The sequence below is a fragment of the Eptesicus fuscus genome, chromosome 3, assembly GCF_027574615.1.
Source record: "Eptesicus fuscus isolate TK198812 chromosome 3, DD_ASM_mEF_20220401, whole genome shotgun sequence".
Taxonomy (NCBI): domain Eukaryota; kingdom Metazoa; phylum Chordata; class Mammalia; order Chiroptera; family Vespertilionidae; genus Eptesicus; species Eptesicus fuscus.
This window is the reverse complement of record NC_072475.1, coordinates 81,220,513-81,241,920: the sequence shown is the minus strand read 5'-3', so window position 1 is coordinate 81,241,920 and position 21,408 is coordinate 81,220,513. Positions and strand designations below refer to the sequence as shown.

The window sequence follows — 21,408 nt, the reverse complement described above, 5'->3', positions numbered from 1 at the left end:
GAAATAGGAAACATTTGTTTCTCACACTTCTGGAGCTTGGGAAACCCAAGGTCAAGGCGCCAGCAGGTTTGGGGTTTCCTGGTTCACAACAAGCCATCTTCTTGCTGTCCTCACATGGTGGAAGGGTGGAGGGAGCTCTCTGGGGTCTTTTTTATAAGGGCACTAATTCCATTTATGAGGGTTCCACCCTTATGACCTAATCACTTCTCAAATGCCCCACCTTCTAATGCCATCACATTGGGGAGTAAGTTTTAACATATGAATTAGGAGGGGCACAGCATTCAGTCTAGAGCTCTGAGTCAATAGGTAGATTATTTTTAAAATAATTTTATAATAGTCAATTTTGTTCATTTATTTATTTTTAAACATAAGGACCTTAATACAAGAAGAAAAATAGCCAACGGTAAGCTTGGTATAATGGCACTTCTTTATTATGGAAAGGTCATTTATTAAAATGGTAACATGTTCGTCTCTTTTGCTCACAATTATGTTGTAAGTATTTCATTCAGCACATCCTGATTTATCAACAGGTCTAGTAGGTAGAATATCTGTATTATGTATGCACTCTAAAGCAAGCATCAAGGTATTGATGTCTCCCTGGCTGATGCGTCTCAGTTGGTGGGAGCTTCGTCCCATGCACCAGAAGTGGTGGGTTTGATTCCTGTTCAGGGCGCATACCAGAGTGAGGGTTTGATCCCTAGTCAGGGTGCATGCGGGAGGCAACCAATCGATGTTTCACATTGATGTCTCTCTCTCTTTCTGAAATCAATTATTTTTAAAAGAAATTGATGTCATGCTTACCTCTGTAACTCAACCTAATTCTTCTCTATATCATTTGTTGCCTTTCTCTTATTTTGTTCCCATGTCTCTTCCTTGGCTGTCTTATCCTTGGCTTCACAGTTATGTCTGATGATGACTGCCCTTTAAAGTTCACACTATACCCATCCCTAGTTCAAGTAGTTCTATGATTTTAAAACTTCCAGTGGGACATCTGAGGCAATTTGGGAGAGATAAAAGTGCACAGTCTCCTGAGAACTAATTCCTTCTAAGTCCGAGGTCCCTTGTGCATAAATATGTACAGAATGGTTAAGAGTGCAGGCTTTGGAAGTAGAAATGTCTAGATTTGATTCCAAGCTCAACCTTCTTGGGCAAGGAAATGTGTGGTGTCAGGAGCTCATGGTGGTTGAGTGTGTGTGTGGAGTAGCAGTGGCAGCAATTGGACACACTCAAACAATCGATGTTGTTTGGTTTAGAAAGATAATATGTAGCTTAACATCTATTTGAGAGAGAATGTAAAGACAGAGTTTGATGGGTTACACCTGAAATCAAGTGAAAATTAACTAGTATTCAACCCAGAAGATTTAGTTTCTTTCCATTGCAGTTTCTAAGTAAACTAATGGGAGTTCTGAAGAAATTGCTTCTGTCAAATCTTTGGACATTTATGGGGAGAGTTGTAAAATAAAGTAGAGGCAGATATACAGTATATGTACTAAAGATCTTTCCAGCAACTGTTAAACCAGTGTCATGGGAGACTTCATTGAAGACAAGAAAGGGCTACTTCTAGTTCTTCTTCTTCTTATTTTTTTGATTAGCACTAACTCAGAAACTGACTCTTGCTCTTTTTTCAGCCAGCATATGTCCCAAGGAAGCTGATCCCAATAACAATCATCAAGCAAGGTAATTTTATGAGTCTGCTCTGGATATGTATTTATAACTATTTTAATATACTTTTTTAAATTCAGATAATTCAACATCACACATATTTTTTCAACTTCTCTGATAATTTTTCAGAAAATGTTTGAAGTAATCAGTATGGCCTCATAAATGAGAAGTTAATAGGTAATTTTGGCTCTTGTACCAATAGGCCTAGTCCTGGCAAGTCACGTTGTCTGGACAACTAGAGACAAAGCAATCATAAGTATTCAATTCTAAAAAGCCCATTAAATATGTGTGGCTTAGTTTAGTATTAAGCGAGCATACATGAAGAAAATCATTAAGAGGATATGAATTAATGAAATGAAAACTTTAGGGAAAGGTAAGACATCCAGGCTTCAAGAATTATAATGTCTTATTTTATTTCATTATCCAGTTGTTTTTGCTTTGACTCTCAGTTTTTCAAATTATTATTCTTAACACTTTTTAAAAATCTTTATTGTTGAAAGTATTACATAGGTCCTCCTTTTTCCCTCATTAACCTCTTATATTCTGTCTCGGCCCCCCACCCCAGGCCCTCACCACCCCATTGTCTGTGTCCACGGGTTATGCATATATGCATACAAGTTCATTGGTTGATCTCTTCTGATCCACCCTCCCTTGCCTTCTCTCTGAGATTCAACAGTCTGTTCATGCTTCTATGTCTCTGGGCCTATTTTTATTCATCAGTGTTTTTGGTTCATTAGATTCTACATATGAGTGAGATCATGTGATAACCTTTCTCTGACTGGCTTATTTCACTTAGCATAATTCTCTCCAGGTCTACTTTATTATGTCCAGAAAGTTTCTTGGGAGAAGAGATTGGGGACTTAAAATTATTCTTCATTTTAAGAAAATAATGTCACAAGTATACTCTCAAAGTAGGGTCAATTAGTATTGGAATTATCCAATGATTCTTTGCTTTGAGAATATATACTAGTATTTTCTAATTTTTTAATTTATTAGGTCATTGCCTCATTTTGTGCATTATTTAGGAAATTTTCAGCTCCTTAGAATAGAACACTTTATGATAAAGTAATAATAGCCTTTCAGTACTTATAGGCATTGGTGTTAAGGTAAGATGTGCCTTCTAGACCTTTCATTGGCTGTGTAGTCAACCCAATGAGTTCCTTTTTATTAACTGGATCAGTGCTTCTTCAGTGCAGATGACTTCACATTATTAGCTTCTTACTGCTTTCTGACTATTTCCCCCTAACACACACTATTATCTTTTTGTATTTCAACAGTGATTCAGAATGTTACCCACAGAGCTTCAATTAAATCCCCAGATAGGACTCCCATTGGAGGAACAATACTGGGTGAGTCAGTCTTGAACTCTATACCAAGATTAAGAAAATCAGGCTATTTTTTAAAAATATATAATAGAGCTTTTATGGAATTTTGCACTGTGAGAAGATCTGTTAAATTGATGTTGATTCATTTCCTTTCAATATTTAGGATCCTGGCTGTGTTTATTCCAGGCTAGGAGCCAAGAGATGGCTCATTAACCTCTTATAGCCCACTTCTGTCTCGGCCCCCGACCCCAGGCCCTCACCACCCCATTGTCTATGTCCACGGTTTATGCATATATGCATACAAGTTCTATCCCAATGTGTAAGAGAAACAACTCTAGCTCATGCCTAGTGGGAATGATGGAACCCATCCTACCTACCCCACAGGGTTGTTGCAGTTATGAAGGAGTCTTTGTCATATTGAACTTCTTTTTTATTATTTTTTTATTCCCCCCCTTTATTGATTAAGGTATTACAAATGTGTGCTTATCCTTCCATTGCCCCCCACCTCCTCCCAATCCTGCCCTCACCCTCACCCCCTGTTGTCTGCGTCCATTGGTTATGCTTATATGCATGCATACAAGTCCTTTGGTTGTTTATTATTAATAGTGGTGTCCTTTGTTCACCACACATCTTAAGCATCCATTTTACAATTTTTAAGTCCATGGATTAAAAGCCAGAGGATTTTGGTAGTTCAGTTCTGAATAAGAAAAAGACTCTGTTTAAAAGGTACTGTCATATTTTTTTCCAACATTTTAAAGTTGGGGTTAAAATTGACTAAGCAAAATAAGTGCTAAACTCAATATTTACTAATATCTGCCACTCTGAGCTTTATTTTATGTCATGATGCATTTCCTTTCTCTCATCTTTACTTCTGTTTCCTTGCAGTCCACCTTGTTATTCCTGGTCTTAATGAAACCACCGTAAAACTTCCTACATCCATAATGTTTGAGATTTCAGATGCAATCAAGACACAATTAGGTAAGCAGCAAAGTTCTATGATTGAACTTTTCAGTGACCAAATACTAGAACTGATATTCTTAGAATATCCAAGGAATCTAAAAAATGGGCTATTTGGGATCTCAAAGTAAAAGTAAGGGACAGGCATATGTACTGTTGATAGGAATGTAAAGTGGTATAGCTGCTATGGGAACAATATGACCACTCTTCAAAAAAATAAAATTACCATAGGATCCAGCAATTCCATTTCTGGGTATATATCCAAAAGAATTGAAAAGTTCTCAAAGAAGTATTTTGTACACCCATGTTTGCAGTAGCATTATTCACAGTGGCTAAAACATGGAAGCAATTTAATGTGTCCAACAGATGAATGAATAAGCAAAATGTGGTTCAAACATAAAATGGAATATTTTCATCAAAAGAAAAGGAAATTCTGACGGTTGCTACAATATTGATAAACTTTGAGCAAAGTAAACCAATTACAAAAAGACCAATACTCTATGAAGGATGATTGCTAAGGACTGGAGGGAGGAGAGGAATGAGGAGTTAGTGTTTAATGGTACAGAGTTTGTTTTATAAGATGGTAAGTGTTCTGGAGGTAGATGGTGGTGATGGTTGTGCAACATTATGAAAATACAAGAGGCCCAGTGCACAAAATTCGTGCACTTAAGGGAGTCCCTCAGCCCAGCTGCACCCTCTCGCAGTTTGGGACCCCTTGGGGGATATCCTCCTGCCGGCTTAGGCCCGATCCCCCCAGGTGTGTGATGTTTGATTAAGTCTGAGTATCAAACTAATTTCTGATACAAGCCGGCAGTCAGACATCCCTCTCGCACTCCAGGGCTCTTGCAGTCTGGGATCCCTCGCTCCTTACCGCCCGCCTACAGCGGAGGCAGGAGAGGCTCCTGCCACTGCCACTGCCCTCGCCAGCCATGAGCCCGGCTTCTGGCTGAGCAGTACTCCCCCTGTGGGAGCACACTGACCACCAGGGGGCAGCTCCTGTGTTGAGCATCTGCCCCCTGGTGGTTAGTGCATGTCATAGTGACCGGTCATTCCTTCCAGTTGTTCTGCCGTTCGGTCGATTTGCATATTAGGGTTTTATTACATAGGATTTAATACTACTGAGCTTTACATTTAAAAATGGTTAGGATAATAAACTTTATGTTATGTAGTATATTTTACCATTATTAAGAAGTTGGGGGGAAAGTAAGAGGCAGAGAAATTGGAGTTTTGAAGGTATTAACCCTTTGCACTCACTTGCTTTTTTCTTGATTCCTTTATTCTAATGCTAACTGTGTTGAGTCACACTCGACATCCGAGTGCAAAAGGTTAAATCACATTCTATAGGGAAGTAGTTATATTTATACTAGAGGCCTGGTGCATGAGATTCATGCACGGGGGGGGGGGGGGAAGGGGGGCAGCCTGCACCCTCCCCAATCTGGGACCCCTAAACCAGCAGTCAGACATCCCTCTCACAATCCTGGACCACTGGCTCCTAATCACTCACCTGCCTGCCTACCTGGTCACCCCTAACTTACCCCCCTGCTGGCCTGATCGCCCCTCACTGCCTCTGCATGCCGGCCTGATCACCCCTAACTGCCCCCCCAGCTGGCCTGGTCGCTCCTAATTGCCCCACGCTGCCAGCCAGGTCGCCCCCAACTGCCCCCTCGCAGCTGGCCTGGTCACCCCCAACTGCACCCCTCTGCTGACCTGGCTGTCCCTCATGGCCCCCTGCCGTCCTGGTCGCCCCACGCAGCCTGCTTGTTCAGTCATTTGGTCATCCCTCACTAACCCCCCTGCCAGCCTGGTCATAGACAGTCATCTTGTGATGGTGTGATGGTCAATTTGCATATTACCTCTTTATTATATAGGATAAAATATTAAATAAATATACATTTATAAAAAAGAGTGAACATTTGTCAAATTATCCAAAATACACACATTTATATAATTTTCAAATAGAGTAATTCTTATAAATTATACTTAGTACACTATCAAGGTACCACTAGATACTTTCTATAAGAACTGATATAAAGGTCAGGACTGTTACCATTATAATTTACTTGAGATTGGTACTGCTTCTTACTTCTAGAAAGAACCTGCTATGATTTCAATGTTTAAAAAAAACATAAAAAATTAATAGACAAACAAATCATAACAATTTGCAAAATAACAACAGCAGCAAAACCTTTTAAAGGGAGCCCAGGGAACAATTGTGGTGGTCACTGGGCTTAGTTGCTGCATTTGAGTATCAAATTAGTTTGATACTCAGACTTAATCAAGCATCACACATCCTGAAGAGCTTGTGAACACAGACTACTGCTTGCCTCCCCGCACCCCGTCCCCCCCAGAGTTACTGATTCAGTAGGTCTGAGCTGGGGCCTAGGAATTTGCATTTCTTACCAGTAGGTGATACTTATGCTGCTGGTCTGGATAATGTCTTGGGCTGTTGATAATATGAAAGGAGATGGTGTAATGTGATAGAAATTGAACAAGACTTAAAAATGCAGACTATTTTCCCTAAAGTAGGCACTAGCTAAGAACTTCAGCACTTACATTATCAACTCTTCACATTGTTTGGATGCAAAACCAGAGGCCCAAGCCCCTGTTTGGTAGCACTCAATCAACAAATACTTATTAAGCATTACTCTGTCCCAGCATGTTACTGGGGCCCATCATGGTGAGCTACACAGCCCATACCGGGACCTCAGACTTATTTTTCCCTTGTTGGAGACCTAACCGATTTGTTTTTCTGATGGTAGGCAATCAGACTGTAACGGTTTTAAAAATTAGGGACTCCTAAATTCTCCTTAGCTGTTAATTTTGATAACTTCCTGGAAGAAGGAGGAACAAAGCTTAAGTGGGTAAAGAACACTTAACAGGTAGTCTATTAGACTTACAGTTTTAGAACACTGTTCAAAGCTTATGCATCACCATTTCCTTAAGATGTTAAAATTTGCCAGTAAATCTTTGTGATTTTTGTTCAACCCTTACATTTTTACTGTAAAATATTCATCGCTGTCAGAATGGGTTACCTTCAAGGGCGTAGACACGGCGGGGGGAGCCTAGCCTCCATATCCTTAATTCGTACATCAGGCTTGATCATCTCACTCTTAACTGTAAAACCCTGCGACTCAACTCCACATCATCTGTATGCTGTGCTCAAAACCAGGAAGCTCCCAAGTTGAATGCCCCCAGGGAACCTGTGTTTGGGATCAGAGCTCAGGACTTTTGCACTCACCTGCTTTCTCTCTGGAGCCTACACATTGCCTCACCTGGAAACTTGTTTGGAAAGAGAAAAAAAGAAGCCAGCCAATCTCTTATTGATTTGGTCCCTAATCTGTCTCTCAAAACTACAAAACCCAGGATGTAACGGAGACTGAAAATGGGCAGTTTTCTTCCCAGATCACTGCTGTCAGTTTAGAATTAGATGTTTTATTCCCTAGTCCTTAGTCTTGAGTGATATTTCCTTTTGGTTTTTTGCAAAGTTCCACGTGCTACCTTAATATCAATTCAGGTGTTTTGTTTACTTTAGAGATTCGGGGATTTTGTTTTGTTTTTATTTTGTTTTTTTCTGATATAATTCACTAAACCTTCAGGATTGTAATTTTAATAGGGAAGAAATGGTATGCGAATAGTTAAATATCTCTTTTAACTTGTATTTCTGGGGAAACACCTGTCAAATTTAACAATGGCAATTTTTTATGCATTGAAGAGATTGATAGTATGTTTGAAAATGTATAGTAAATCCATCCAATGTAACATCTTAACAGACTGTATTTTAAAAATTACATTTTAAGTTTACTGTAATATTTTAATGCAGACATAAGCAATTCTTCATACTACTGAGGAAGAAATAAACTTTCCTGGGGTTATGTATCACCACAATTCAGAAAAGTCCAATTTTTTGATGGGGTAAATCCTAAAAATAATATCCTCATTCCAGCAGTGTCCATCATGGGACATTGAGACATTATTAGCTTTTGTTCTAAGAACACATGGTGTGAATAATGAGAGATATAAACAAGAAAATTAGTATTACACCCACATCACCCAGGGATATATGTAGGGTTTGCCAAAGTCAAGACTTAGCTTGCCAAAAATTAACGGAAACAACAGTGTTGAAATAAAAGGTGCAGAAGAATCAGAGAGGGAAAAGAAATTTCCTGGGTTTTAGGTCATTCTGATGGGATTTTGCTCCACTGGTGCCAAGACTGCACTTGTGCATAGATGATGTGGAGGGATGTTTGGGTTCGATAGGAAACATAAAATCCCCCCATTTAAATATTTCTCCATCTACCAATTTCTCTGATTCTGAAAGGCAATATTTAGAAATACAGTATGCCTTTGTAAGGAGTTGGTGATGTGTAAAGAATACAATTCTCTCTTGGGAACATAGTTTACCCTTTTTTCTTCTTTTCAGCCTAAGGTGATTGCCAGCTAAGGGCATGTTTAGAATATGAGAAGCTAAAGCAAAAACAATTTAGAGCATTCATGAAAGTCTATGGATGTTAAAATACATTAGTAAGTAAGCAAGTAAGTAAATAAATAGTCCTAGTCACCCTGGCAACCACCAAGAACACAGGATGTTACACAGGGAGGAGAGGATTAGCAAACGTATCCTAAAGGATCAGAGGACACTGAAAAAGAAAAGACCCCTAAAGAGAAACCTTATAATCTTACATTTGAAAAATAAAAGCAAACACCTTCCTATGGCACATCCTGAAAATAACAGAACCAGAACTTGCTCATAAAAATTTGGAACCCAAATGGTTTTTCCTGTGCGAACAATCACAGTGCTTCTAAACAAAAACTGTGACTACAAAAAAAGGCAGGAAAAAGGGTTGATCAAATTTAGAAGTTTTAAAAATAGGATTTTTTTGTAAAAGTATACTAGATCAGCATTTTTAGTTATTCTAGAAATAGAGCCCTCTCTCTTTATGCCCTGCTAAATTAATTTGAACAATGGAATCAGACATTTCTGCTGTGCAACTTCATGTGCTCATGAATCCAAAGCACACACATGGCTATTAGATATGATAGGGCAAGTATATAGCACTCATGACACCTATGTCTAGCATTTTAAGTCACTCCTGAAAATAATTAGCTCTATGTAGGAATCTATTGAATGCTTCTATAATACAGATTAAAAATTGATTGGCTTCTATTAACACTGTGAAAGGAATGACTTTATAACTGCCTTTGTCCATCACCAGTAAATAAATATTTCATGCCCATGTCAGCTGAAAAGGAGAAAATGGTCTTTACAGCAGGGATGTGAACTACAAAAGGAGGTTACAGAGTTTGCATCCTCAAAGAACTGTGAGAGAACAGGTTAGATCAATAGTTCCCAACAGAGAGCAGTTTTGTCCCAGGGGAAATTAGGCAACGTCTGGAGACATTTTTGGTTGCCACAACTATGTACATGCTAGTGGAATCCAGTGGTAAAAGCCAGAGGTGCTACTCAACATCCTGCAACATAGGAAAGGCCTCACACCAAAAAATTATCCAGCCCAAAATGTCAACAGTGCCGAGGCTGAGAAACCCAAGACGTTCTGTACAGCCTTTGGACTCTACGAAATCCCATCGAGCTATAATCAGTTCAAAGTGACATGATCAGGGTATCTCAAAGATTAATTAATTTTTTCATGCCACTAGACTGTTTCAAAATATTATAAGTAGGTTATCGATTTTGTGTGTGAAAGAGCTGACTCAAGTTAATCGTTGGTGCATTTTTAAAATGGGAAATATCTTAATCATTGGGAAACTCTGGTATAGAAATGTACTTTCTTTGAAAAAGAATACCTACATTTTAGAAGGAAGTTTCCTGAACAGTTGTCTGAAGAGGGAAAAAAAATATATTTTAATCTTTACACTGAATCCCCTCTGTGACCAAAACAATAGGTGTTTGTTAACACATGGCTCAAATAAATTACTGTTGGTATTTTTTTTTTTTTTTGCCACAAGTATTTTCAAATAATTTAGTTTCCCAAGTGTGTTGCTTATGCTTTTTTAAAATTTCAGTGTCTGAACCTGTTGAATGTTTTACCATGCGTAATAATGGAAATTTTCTATTCATTGATTTTTTTAAAAAATTAGGAGTACTTCAATATAAAATTCCAGTGAGTATTTGCAATGCAACATATGGCTTCCAGAAACTCTATGAATAAGAATGACTTGAGAGTTATTCAAGTGTTGGGTTGTGATTTATTCCTTCATTCCAATGCCAACTTAGATCTTAATTACTGACGGTTAAAAGAAGGGATTCTGAACACTGTCATCTATTCATGCTAATCCCTGGTAGAAATGCACAATAAATTTGTTGACTACCTGGTGGGAAGAGATAAAAGCAGAATAGATTTCTGGAAATAGTCTGTTACTTGATTATGTTTTGAACGAATTGCATTTGGACACTGTGTTATAGGGAAGTGAGGTAAACTGTTTGTTCTCTAACTTTTTTTTTTTTTTTTTTTTTTTTTTAGCTAAGAATGAAACCTTGGCATTACCAGCTGAATCTAAAACACCAAAGGTAGAAAAAATCCCAGCACAGCCCATAACAGGTAATGAGATCCCCATATTGTTCACTTACAATAAGTAATATTTGTCTAATAGTAAATGACTGACAAGCCTGTACTTTTATCCAGTGAAGAGCCAGTAGGAAATTCATTTCGATCGATAGCACAAAACGATAGGTGATGTGATTCTAGGTCCTTAATCTAACGTCTGGAAAAACAACAGCTGCAAAATGAACTACTGAACCATATAACTAATATGTAATATGGAAACTGTATTTTTCACTCTAAGTGAAAGCTATTACCTCAACATTGTGAAATAATCTTACACTAAAACGTAATGCCTGGTTTTGGTGTTTTCCTTTTATGTGAAGACATGGGATCATGTTTCATTCCTCCACTTTCACAAGTGGTCATCTGAGCAAAATGCCATCATTAACCTTCACAAATCCATAGCTTGAGAGCTATATCATTTAGCATCAATGTCTTTGGAAGGTTAAAAATCCCAATAGAGATAATATGTAATAGTTCAGTAAAAATTCTTTAAAGAATAAATGTGGAATGCATTTTCCCCACAGTTTATCGGCCGTTACTAACAAACATTCAGCATTTCTTCTATGAATGAACTGCCCAAGTCAAGCCCACTGGGGACACATTATTCTCTGAACTACAGAGTTTTGCCAGAGCAATACCACCTCATCTAGGACGCAGTGAAGCAAACATCTGGCAAGAATTTCCCCAAATCCACATTTAGCAAAGTAACTCCAATCTAAAGTAAACATTTTAATCCATAAAATTGCTGTAAGTTGAAATATTAGTGGTATTTACCTTGTACTAAACTCTTAGACTCATAACTGATCCAGAGGAGTTAAATACTGGTGGGAAAATAAAATAATGTGATTTCAAGAAACCAATTCAAATAAGGATATTTCTGACAAAGCAAGAAGTATGTGGCTCTGCCTAAAGGAGAGAGATGGACCTTCCATCCCTCATCTTCATGGCAGGTGGGGCAGAGGTCAACACTATTCAGGAAGCTGAAATAATCTATCTGAATGAAATCCCTAGGTCAGTGATGGGCAACCTTTTGAGCTTGGTGTGTCAAACTTCGCCAAAAAACTGAGCATAACTCGGGTAGTGTGTCACTTTGAGGAAAAAACATTATTTCGCAAATGTTTCATCCTCAGGAGCAGCAAATGTTTCATCCTCGGCATGCGGCCGCCTCAGCGGCCACGTGTCATCAGAAATGGCTACGCGTGTCAGTGCTGACACGCATGTCATAGGTTCGCCATCACTGCCCTAGGTACTTTTCTGATTTCAATATAATTGTTCAATACCAATAAAAACATAGGCATGATCCAGTGGATGACTCCAACTTCTTTTCTGCCCCGAAGATTCTGCCCAATTATACTTTCTACTCTTGGCACATTATCTCATGGCAGAGTCGATAGATTTCTTAGTTCTCTTCCAAATCTTCCTCACAATTTTCCACTTCAGAAACACTTAGTTAAACACCATAACTTATTATTCAGTGTTATTGTGTTGCCACAAGTCCTTAGCCCTGCAAAAATTCTAGAATTGTCTAGCTCCCAATTCACTCCAGATCTCAGTGATCCTGGTTCTTATTTCTTGAACACTATTTAGCTGAGGTCGTCTTTGCTTTTGACCTAGCAATTAGAGCACCCTTGTGGCTGAGCATTTGCATCCTTATCATCATTTCAACCCAGTTCCAACCTCCGCATGTTGACTGCAGTTTGCAAGAGAGAAATCATAGAATGTAATAGTTCTCAATAAACCTTTTTTTGCCCCGGATCATTGTTTTATTTGCCCATTTATTAATTCATTTAATAAACATTTATTAGGTGCTTGCTTACTATACCCCGGACATTGTGCTAAGCCTTGAAGGTGGAGAGAAATAAAAAGGCAGATGAATAAAAAGTTAGGATTCATCCGATAAGTGCTTTCCTGGAGGTCAGTTCAGAGTGCTTTTTGTAACACATGGAAAGTGGACCCAACCTGAAAGGAAACGTTGGGAGCCATGTCAGGTCAGGCTGTGGCGCAAGCAAGCCATGGAGTCCTTAACATAACTCGTAACTTGAAAAGTAATGAGCTGTGCGCCGGTTATTAATTCCAAAGGGCCCCCATGTCTTAGGGTCTTCGGTTGCTTCATAATTTTATATTAATTTGTAAAGTTGTCTTTTTTACTTTCCAGTGACTCCTGACTCGGTTCCAGGAACCACTAAATCCACTGTGTCTAGTGCATTAGATATTTCAGAAACAACACTGGGTAATTCTAAGAAGTTTTTTTTTTTTTTTCTAAAACAAACAAAACCCTCCCAGCACTCCTAGAAAAGAAAAGCAACCCAATGCCTTACCTTTCCCCTCATCTCTCACCTCCTTACTGGCAGTAGTTAATCTTCCTATTTCTTGGACCAGTTTCATTAGAGTTAATCCCATGCCTCGATCCTGGTGAATGATGTTCGAGGGAGCGCTGGCTGCTAGCTGCTGGCTGCACACCCTTTTCCCCAGTCTCGTAGGATGTACAGAAACACAGATGGCAGCCGCCTCTTATCCCAGGAGGCTTGGAGAGGTGGGGGAAACCTGGAAGTCTTGACTGTGTCTGTGCTTTCTGTTGTCAATGGCTTTTCCAAGTCTTGTGTGTACTAAAAACGAGGAGAATCCCCAAAAGGGTCACGCTGTCTAATAGGAATTTCATGTCACACCTGTTCGCTGCTTCTTGGCCCAAGAGGCTCTTACCTGCTTGGTTCTCTTCTGGAGAAAAGGGGCGGCGTGTGCTTTGTTCTGTGCTTGTGATGTGGATCATCGTGCCACGCCGCGGCCCCTTGGAAGTGCACCTTCACCTTTGAACAGCCACGTGCACCTTCCCCAGGGAAAGCCAGCCATGTCCTCGAAAGGCATCAGCGGCCGGTGCACACTCTGTGTGAGCGCGCATCACAGGATCATGGTTGAGCCACAGTGTCGAATCCCAGGTCACACATTTGCTAACCGAATTCTTCTTTATTGTAGTTCTCAGCGAAAAGACCCCGGAAAGATCGCAAACTATTCTAATACCTAGGTTTGAGTTACCACTGAGCACTCTAGGTAAAAACTTTTAAATACTACAGCTTATTATCACCTTGCGCATTTTATGCATGCTTGAAAGCCGTCCGTAGGCTAATTTATTTAAATTTACCTCCTCACAGGAAAGAAGAAACACTTAGCTTATAAAACGATAAGCTCCCCAACACCAGGTTTATAAATGTTATGAAATCTTTATAATTTAGGGTCCTAAAGAGTCTCTCTCTATAGCAAATCCTTCAGGTGTTTAGAATTCTAATTTCTTTATGAACGCAGTATAAAAAAAGTTATTGGTGGAGGTGAGCTTAATTATAGAGCCATGTGGTCACTACAATTCTATTTTTAAATGCTAGTAGATGGACATTTGCTACCTCAGACATGTTTAGTACTTGATGTGAGTCTAAATGAGCACACATACACATAGCTGAGTAAATTAGAAAACAAGTTTAATCAAAATTAAAAGAAGAGCTCAAATTCCTCAAGTCTAGTGTCTGGTTATAAAAACCTAGAAAAGGGAGCTTTATTATATCATCCAATGTTGAAACACAGGATTAAAAAAATACTACTAACAGTCCCTTACTTAACGTGAATAATTTGCCTTTCTGTGTTTGTTTATTTGTTTAGTAAAATCTTTTCTCTGTTACTTGCACCTCAAGTCATAACATTTCTTATGTGTTTCTTTACAGCTCCGAAAAGACTTCCAGAATTTCCTCAGGCAAAAACACCCTTCCCTTTTGAGAAACCTGGGGGCGCCTTGGGTAATAACAGCACCTAAGACCTGGTGTTAAGATGTGGGTGATGAGTGCTTAATTCTGGAGGCTACATTCACTGGGTCCTATCTCTGCAAACCTCAGTGAACTGATGAATTCCATTAACTTAACCAGACAGGTGGTTGATTTGGCAACGCAACACAAACAAACAAAAAACATATATTTGTCTGATTGGATTTTTTTTAAATTTAGTATCAATCATCACTCTATTAATTCCACATAGTTCATGAAGTTAGTTTCCTGTCCTCAAAAACATTGAGAATACGACGCCAACCTTTGGTCTCTCTCTAGTCACTAACCAATCACATGCTCTCAGGATGGGAACATAGAAATTTCTTCCTGATAGACGATGGCTTTTGATAGAAAGAGTGTGTGCTTTTCATTGCAGGATTCTCATAGTCAACCATCCCAGCGACCTGTTTCTGTTTCTTTGTCCTCCTCAAAAAAACTTCAGCAAATTCCCTTTCTTTTTACTACTGTAGCTTCGAGTGAAAAGCCATGGATTGCACCTATAACTAAAACATCTGAAGATTCCAAAGTTTTACCACCTCAAACTGGTAATTGCATTTTTTTTAAAAAAAAATAGACTGAAACAACAGTACAGGCAGTCCTCGGGTTACATCGGACTCTCCGTACCTTGTTCTGTGGTTACGTTGCCATCTCCCATTTATTTATAAAATAATTTTTTTTAAAAAAGTTCCGTCATTTTGACGTATGTACATATGTGCTTTATGTTTTTTATTATTTATTTACCACAAGTAAAGGTCAGGAATTGTTATCTTTCTTTTACATTTTTTTACTGTTTCACTTCATTACTGCTGTGTATGTGCTCCATGTGAGTGACGTAGGTGCTTATGTAGGTGGGTTCCTACTTACGGTGACAATCGCATTACGTCGCGCCGTAGGAACGGGTCTCTGATGTAACCTGAGTACTGCCTGTATTGAGTTTCTCATTTTTATCTTTATATGTTTCTTAATTGATTATCAGTATACTTTGTAGTAAATGGTAAAGCTATAATTCATTCTTATACTTAAATAAATCTCATTTTTTTCTCAGTACAAAAGCAAAATGTTTTTGCATTTGTTTTTAAAGATCTGTATCTTAACATCTGGACATCTATTTAGATCTTTGGCTAGAAGATGGACTATGCATTGGCTCATTGAATTTCTAGAGATCTCTTTAGTGCCATGAGGCAGTACCAAAAATAAGCATCTACCTGGGTCTGATTTAACCGTGTGAATTTAATGTTTCCCTTGCAGGTAGATATTTGCTTCTTTTCCAGCAATGAACTTTTTTTAGTGACAATTATTGCTATTTATTGAGCACCTTTTATGTGCCAAACGTGGTACTAGGTGCCTGGGAGTGAGCTGTATGACTTAGGGCCCAGGGGCCAGGGATAGGACATTGCATCCAGAGTCCAACTTTAAAAAGGCTTCCCAGCCCCTGCGTATCCTCAGGTCAGCTTTGATTTGCTCAGCAAGGAGCAACTGAGCTTGCAGGTGGAAATCAGCAAGTCTAGCTGAGTGGGGGTAGGGCAGGTGACTCTCATTGCCCCTCATACCATACCTTATATTTGCCAACAATGAACATTTGAGAGCCTACTATGTTCAAGATATTATTACTGAACCCTAAAATTTATAAGCATACTGTGATATAGAGGGAAGACCACAAGTCTTGGAATTAATAATGGACTTTTTTCCAGTTCTGGCTTTCCTGCTAACTGTATACTTTAAATATTTTACTCTACATTTCTGGGTCTTAGTTTGCTCTTTTATAAATTGTGGCAATTGACTTTTTTTCTTCTGAGAATTCTTGTGTTCCACCACTAAAACTGATTAAGGGAGATAGCTCTCCTCTTTTGAAAATAGATTTTTCTCAATTAAAGAGTTTTCTCCTATGTATCTTTTTTTTTATACCTAACAGTCAACTAAAGAGGATGGATATTCAGCATAAGATAATTATAAAACCTCAGAAACCACTTAGTGTGATTACCTCCATGATTTTTATTTTACTTGTTTGTATTTTAATTTTTGTATATCTTCTAGTTGTGGTTTTTGGAGCAAGTATAGTACATACTTCATGAGCATCACATCTCCCAAACCAAAGACTTTGGGGGCTCACTGGACTAGATGAACTCGTAGGTCCCTTTCATCTCTTAGCTTCTGTGCTATAGCACAGGAGACACAGGGTCCCCCAAGGTCTCCCTTGAGCAGCCGCTAGTTTTTTGGTGTCTTTGATTATTCAAGAGCAAACTGATCAAGACCTCAAGGGAACCATATGGAGTTTGAATGCGTAGGGCATGGATTATATATAAAGCCTGCATTGAACCAAGTATTGGGAGTGGAGAAAATATGTTGGGAAGTGAAGGTTGTAGAGTTCCAAGGAGACAAATACAGGTGTGATTACAAATCCCATTAAAAACAGAGTTCTTTTTGCCTTTAATTTCAGAAAAGAAATATTCTGGTTTTGCCCTTTTGGAATATAACTAGTGGCTATGCAGTTTTATTATTCAGCTGCCTCACTACTGCCAGGGCAATTTTAGGTCGCCAGAGAACTTCCAACTGTTGATGAAGTGTTGGGCCAACCTTCTCTTGATGAAGTGTTGGGGCTTGCCCTGCGCTGTAACAGCACAGTTGGTAATTATTGCAGACATGACCAGTAGCCCCAGGAACTCCTAGCCTGCCCTTATAACATTTAATGTGTACATCCATGCTACTGAGTGCGGCCCTTGGCCCAGCATCATTGGCATCACTGGAAATTAGCTGAAAGGCAGAATCGGGGGCTCTGCTCTAGATCTGCTGAGTCAAGATCTGCTATTAAGATCTCTAGGTGGTCTTGCACATTAAAGTTTGAGAAGCACTACCTATCACTGAAGTCTGTAACATTTCACATGGAATAGATAAGAGTCATCAAATGTGGTTAACTGTAGACAAGAGAACTCAGATCAATATAAGATTGGTTTCTCAAAGTGGGTGATTCTTATCCCTTGTTTTTGCTACTGTGCAAAATGCTTACATCTAACTCTTGTATAGGAGTTCCGTGGCATCTTCCTAACAGGTTAAATTTTAAGTTAAAATTTATCGCATGCATTATTTGTGATTTAAAGAGTTGATATAGTCATGCCACACTTTTATTGATTTAGCATTTTTTGTTTCTTGTGATTGATTTTGTGTGAATTTATACATGTACTGAGGGTATCTATTACCTATTTAGTTTCAATGTATAGGATTATTTATTTTATATTTCAACTACTCACATGACTTTCAAATGTAATTGTTTGGTGAATTAAGAAGAGAAAGAGGTAGAGATAGTATTTGAATGCTGGTCCATAAAACCATTAATCCAATTTTCAGTTGTTATATCCTTTGAAGAAACCATATATTTTAACTGGTATTAATGACCTTATTGTAGCAAAATTAACATAATTTGGTTTCTCTGTTGGGATACAATGCATCTATATTTGCTATATCAATTCCCTTCACCCAAAGACCACCAGGAACACACCCTTATTTGAACAAAGTTAGGTTTACTGACTCATTGCAGCAATGGGAAATACATACCATGAGAAACTGGGAGCATTTAGTAAGATGGTGTTGGAAAGGACTTATTGTAGGATTTGGTCTTGTGTTAGGTGATTCTGGAGAGGCTCCAAGGAAGAGAAGCTTTGTGGCTAGGATGCTGTCAGAAAGTGGAGTAACTCTGTGATTGAATATATCAATAATTACCTTTTTCTATTTTATACATAACTTTAATTTGACTATACATAGCATAATAATTTATTTTTAATTTATTTTTATTGTTGAACACTATTACAAATATCCCCTATTTCCCCTGCCTCTTTGCCCACCTCCTCCCAGCCCCAGCCCCTGTCTTCACCACAATATTGTTTGTGACCATGGCCTATGCATATATGTTTTAATAATTCTTAATGAGAAGACAAGAAGAATGGAGTGAAGCTAAAGTTGTGATTGATAAATAAGCAACAGTTAGTCATATTAACCAGACTGCAGGGACAGTCATTTTTGTGTTCATTCATTTGTCTGTGTCCCATACAATTATAGAGTGCTCTTGTTTGTTGTCTCCATCCATCTTAGTCACTAAGTGGTCTTGTTTGATATTGGTATTCTTTAAAATTGTTGATGTTCAGCAGAAGAATACCAAGCCTAGCTGTGAGCACCAGACCAGCATGGATGCCAGCGTCTGCTTTTCTCTTTATCAACCATTAAACATGATTTATCAATACCATTTGTAAAATTCATTTTGCTTCCACATTTACTAGATTTGTTTTCCACATTTACTTCATATTCTGTATTAAATCATTAGCATGAACAATCTCCAAAGAATTTTTGTATAACTTTTGAATATAAAAAGCTATGTGGAAATTCTAAATTGCATACTAAATTTTCAAATCCCTGGGTCATTTCAATAGTTTATGACAAGAGTGGTTCAGGGTATTTGGAATTTGGAATTTGGAATATTCCAGGAAACCTGAGAAGTATAGTCATCAAGCCTATTTCCCCTAACCTTTCATTAGTGCTGCATTTTGTGATCCCATTATTTGAATTGTATTTTGTATTAAACTTTCTCTAAAGTACATTTAAGTAGGGTTGATCATTTTTGAGTCTCGTGACAAATCCAACTCTCCTTAAAGTATAGAAAGGAAATTACAAAAATCTGCTCTACAATTATATGCCAGAATGCCAACTTGTTTATAAAGTCTGTATTAGAAGAAAGTTGACCACATTTTAGAAATATTTTAGTGCTTGTGACAATCATTCAGAGAATTCAAACTCTCTGATGATAAATAGAATTGGTCTATGTTCTATTGGAAGGTGGCCAGTCGACTATGATTTCTGTGTTATTATAGAGTGAGTTCCAGAAAAGCTCTCAGTACTTTCCAACCCCAACCCCACCCACACCCACACCTGCACCCTACTGAATTGTGCACTGCAAGTATATGCATGTATTTGTTGCATTACTTCTTCATTGGAATAATATAATCTTGTATATACTTGGCAGTTTTCTATTAAGAGATTCAAAGAGTTGTATTTATACCATCATATTGATCTTTTAGAAGTCCCTGGAAGCAAAGAGAGTTATTTTCTTTTATCTTAAGAAGATATGTGAGAGACTTGCCTTTGAATAGGCAGAGGAGCAAAAACTAGATTCCCGTTCATTTCTTTCTGAATTTCTCCAATGAACCACTCCATGTTAAACTATGTCAGATAGCTTGCTTTGAAATTTTCACTGAATAGTGCAACAGGGAAAATCAAATATTTTTATTAGAGCCAGGTGCCTTCTAGATTTTTTAAGAAAGAGCAAGTGGTCTGTAAGGAAGGCTGGCCAGTCCCTGATGTTTATTCTCAAAATGAATGTGACCTCTAATCTGTGAACTATAGGATGAGACAGAGCTGGGTTAATAACTAGCTCAACTATTTACTATTGAAGTGGTTGTAGACAAGTAATTAAACCTCTTAGATCCTCAGTTTTCCCATTTTTAAAGGGAAATAATATATAATTTTTTTTCATTGGGTTGTTATGTCCTAGAAATAATGTATAATCACTTCATCTAATTCACAGTACATCAGGGTACCCTGCTACCATTTTCTTACTACAGCAGACTTTTGCATTGAACGCATCCCCTTCCCGTCACCCAAATTTCCTGAATTGCTATAGATGCTTAATAATAATAACAATAAATTATTTAATTAATGAAAAGAAGGAAGAGAGAAGAAAAAACACTGTTACGCTTATATACATATGATTCATTTCACCTGTGTAAAAATTTTTAATTTAAAGAGAATGGAAAGGACATGTGCTATGGTATTAGGAGAACCTTGCAACCCCATGGGAATGGCCTGATGTCCTATTAAGCCCACGGCATGGCTGGTAAATTGTATCACTTGGCCATTCTGTTCAGTTAGAGTGGCAGCCTGTATCATTCTGTGAACTGGGCTCAGGCCCTGTCTAGGCTCAGGGAGTAAAACTGATGCCAGGACAACTTTCTGTGTTTTCTGTGGGCATTAGAGTTGAGAGAAGCAGCATAAATGCCATGCATTTACCATCCCTCAGATGGGATATGTGCATGATTTCTAAAGCCCTGGTATGGTTTGAGGGGGCGGATGATTTTCCCCTCCGATTGTACTGTGACTAAGACAGTGACTTCTTCTGGCAAAATTATTTCCCCTTGGACAATAAATAGTTATCTTTAGGGACTTCCCTTTATAGTCAGTCAGAACTGAGGATGGTAGACCTCAATCTTTTCATTAGACTCCATTAAAGAGAGCTACCTTTAAGAGTTTATCACCAATTATTTTCAATGTTTAATTCTTTCAGTACTTTGTAGAGCTGTAGTAAATTGCTAAATGCACTTAAGCTCCATCAATTACCTAAAGACTTGAAAGTTGAACTGGTCAGTGTGCCTGAGGAGTCCTATGCTGGATAGAACATTTTGACCCAGGTGATGCTCAGGGTGGCTGAAAAGAGGTTGAACTCTACGTTTGGATCTTATTGCTCACCTGTCAGGTGTTGATTATCGTAGATCTGGCCCACCCAACTGGATTAAGCCCCAGAGAGGAGAAAAAGTAGGAATGAGTGGTGGTGTTGATGTTTCGAGAGCAGGAAAATAAAATTCAAGTGTAGTAGATGGTTTACAGATTTCCTGTGGCCTCTTAGAGATTTATAACCTCAGCCTTTGACTTTACTTCATGAGTATTTTTTTTTTTTTGCAGACCATATTTTCATAAATTTCAGGGTTAATCAGAAAGGTATTTTATTTTCCTATGAATTAAAAAAGTATTGTTTCTTTATTGAAATGATAATGAGAACTCTGTGTGTGGTGTTTATAAATGTTTTTCTCATCAGCTGTTTGTTTGTTTTTATAATCCTGTTGTATTTCCCCATTGCCTCTTTTTTAAAAAAAATCTTTATTGTTAAAAGTATTATATAAGTCTCCTTTTCCCCCTACTGACCTCACCCCAGCCATCCCCACCCCCCAGCACATGCACTCACCCCCCTACTGTCTGTGTCCATTGGTTATGCTCATATGCATGCATACAAGTCCTTCGGTTGATCTCTTACCCCCTCACCCCCCACCTTCCCTCATCGGT

At 38.3% G+C, this 21,408-nt stretch overlaps 1 protein-coding gene across 2 annotated transcripts in view; it reads left to right on the top strand.

Annotated features, from left to right (window-relative positions):
* ABI3BP (ABI family member 3 binding protein) overlaps positions 1–21,408 on the top strand; it is a 256,673-nt gene that overhangs the window by 111,285 nt on the left and 123,980 nt on the right. Inside the window, exons 7-13 of one of the 2 annotated variants that reach the window (XM_054714048.1) lie at positions 1,629–1,677; positions 2,940–3,011; positions 3,873–3,965; positions 10,424–10,501; positions 12,663–12,737; positions 13,478–13,552; positions 14,781–14,855. In XM_054714048.1, the coding sequence (XP_054570023.1) occupies positions 1,629–1,677; positions 2,940–3,011; positions 3,873–3,965; positions 10,424–10,501; positions 12,663–12,737; positions 13,478–13,552; positions 14,781–14,855 (517 nt within the window). The remainder of the gene's footprint in view (positions 1–1,628; positions 1,678–2,939; positions 3,012–3,872; positions 3,966–10,423; positions 10,502–12,662; positions 12,738–13,477; positions 13,553–14,780; positions 14,856–21,408) is intronic. The other variant, XM_054714049.1, reaches the window with a different exon arrangement.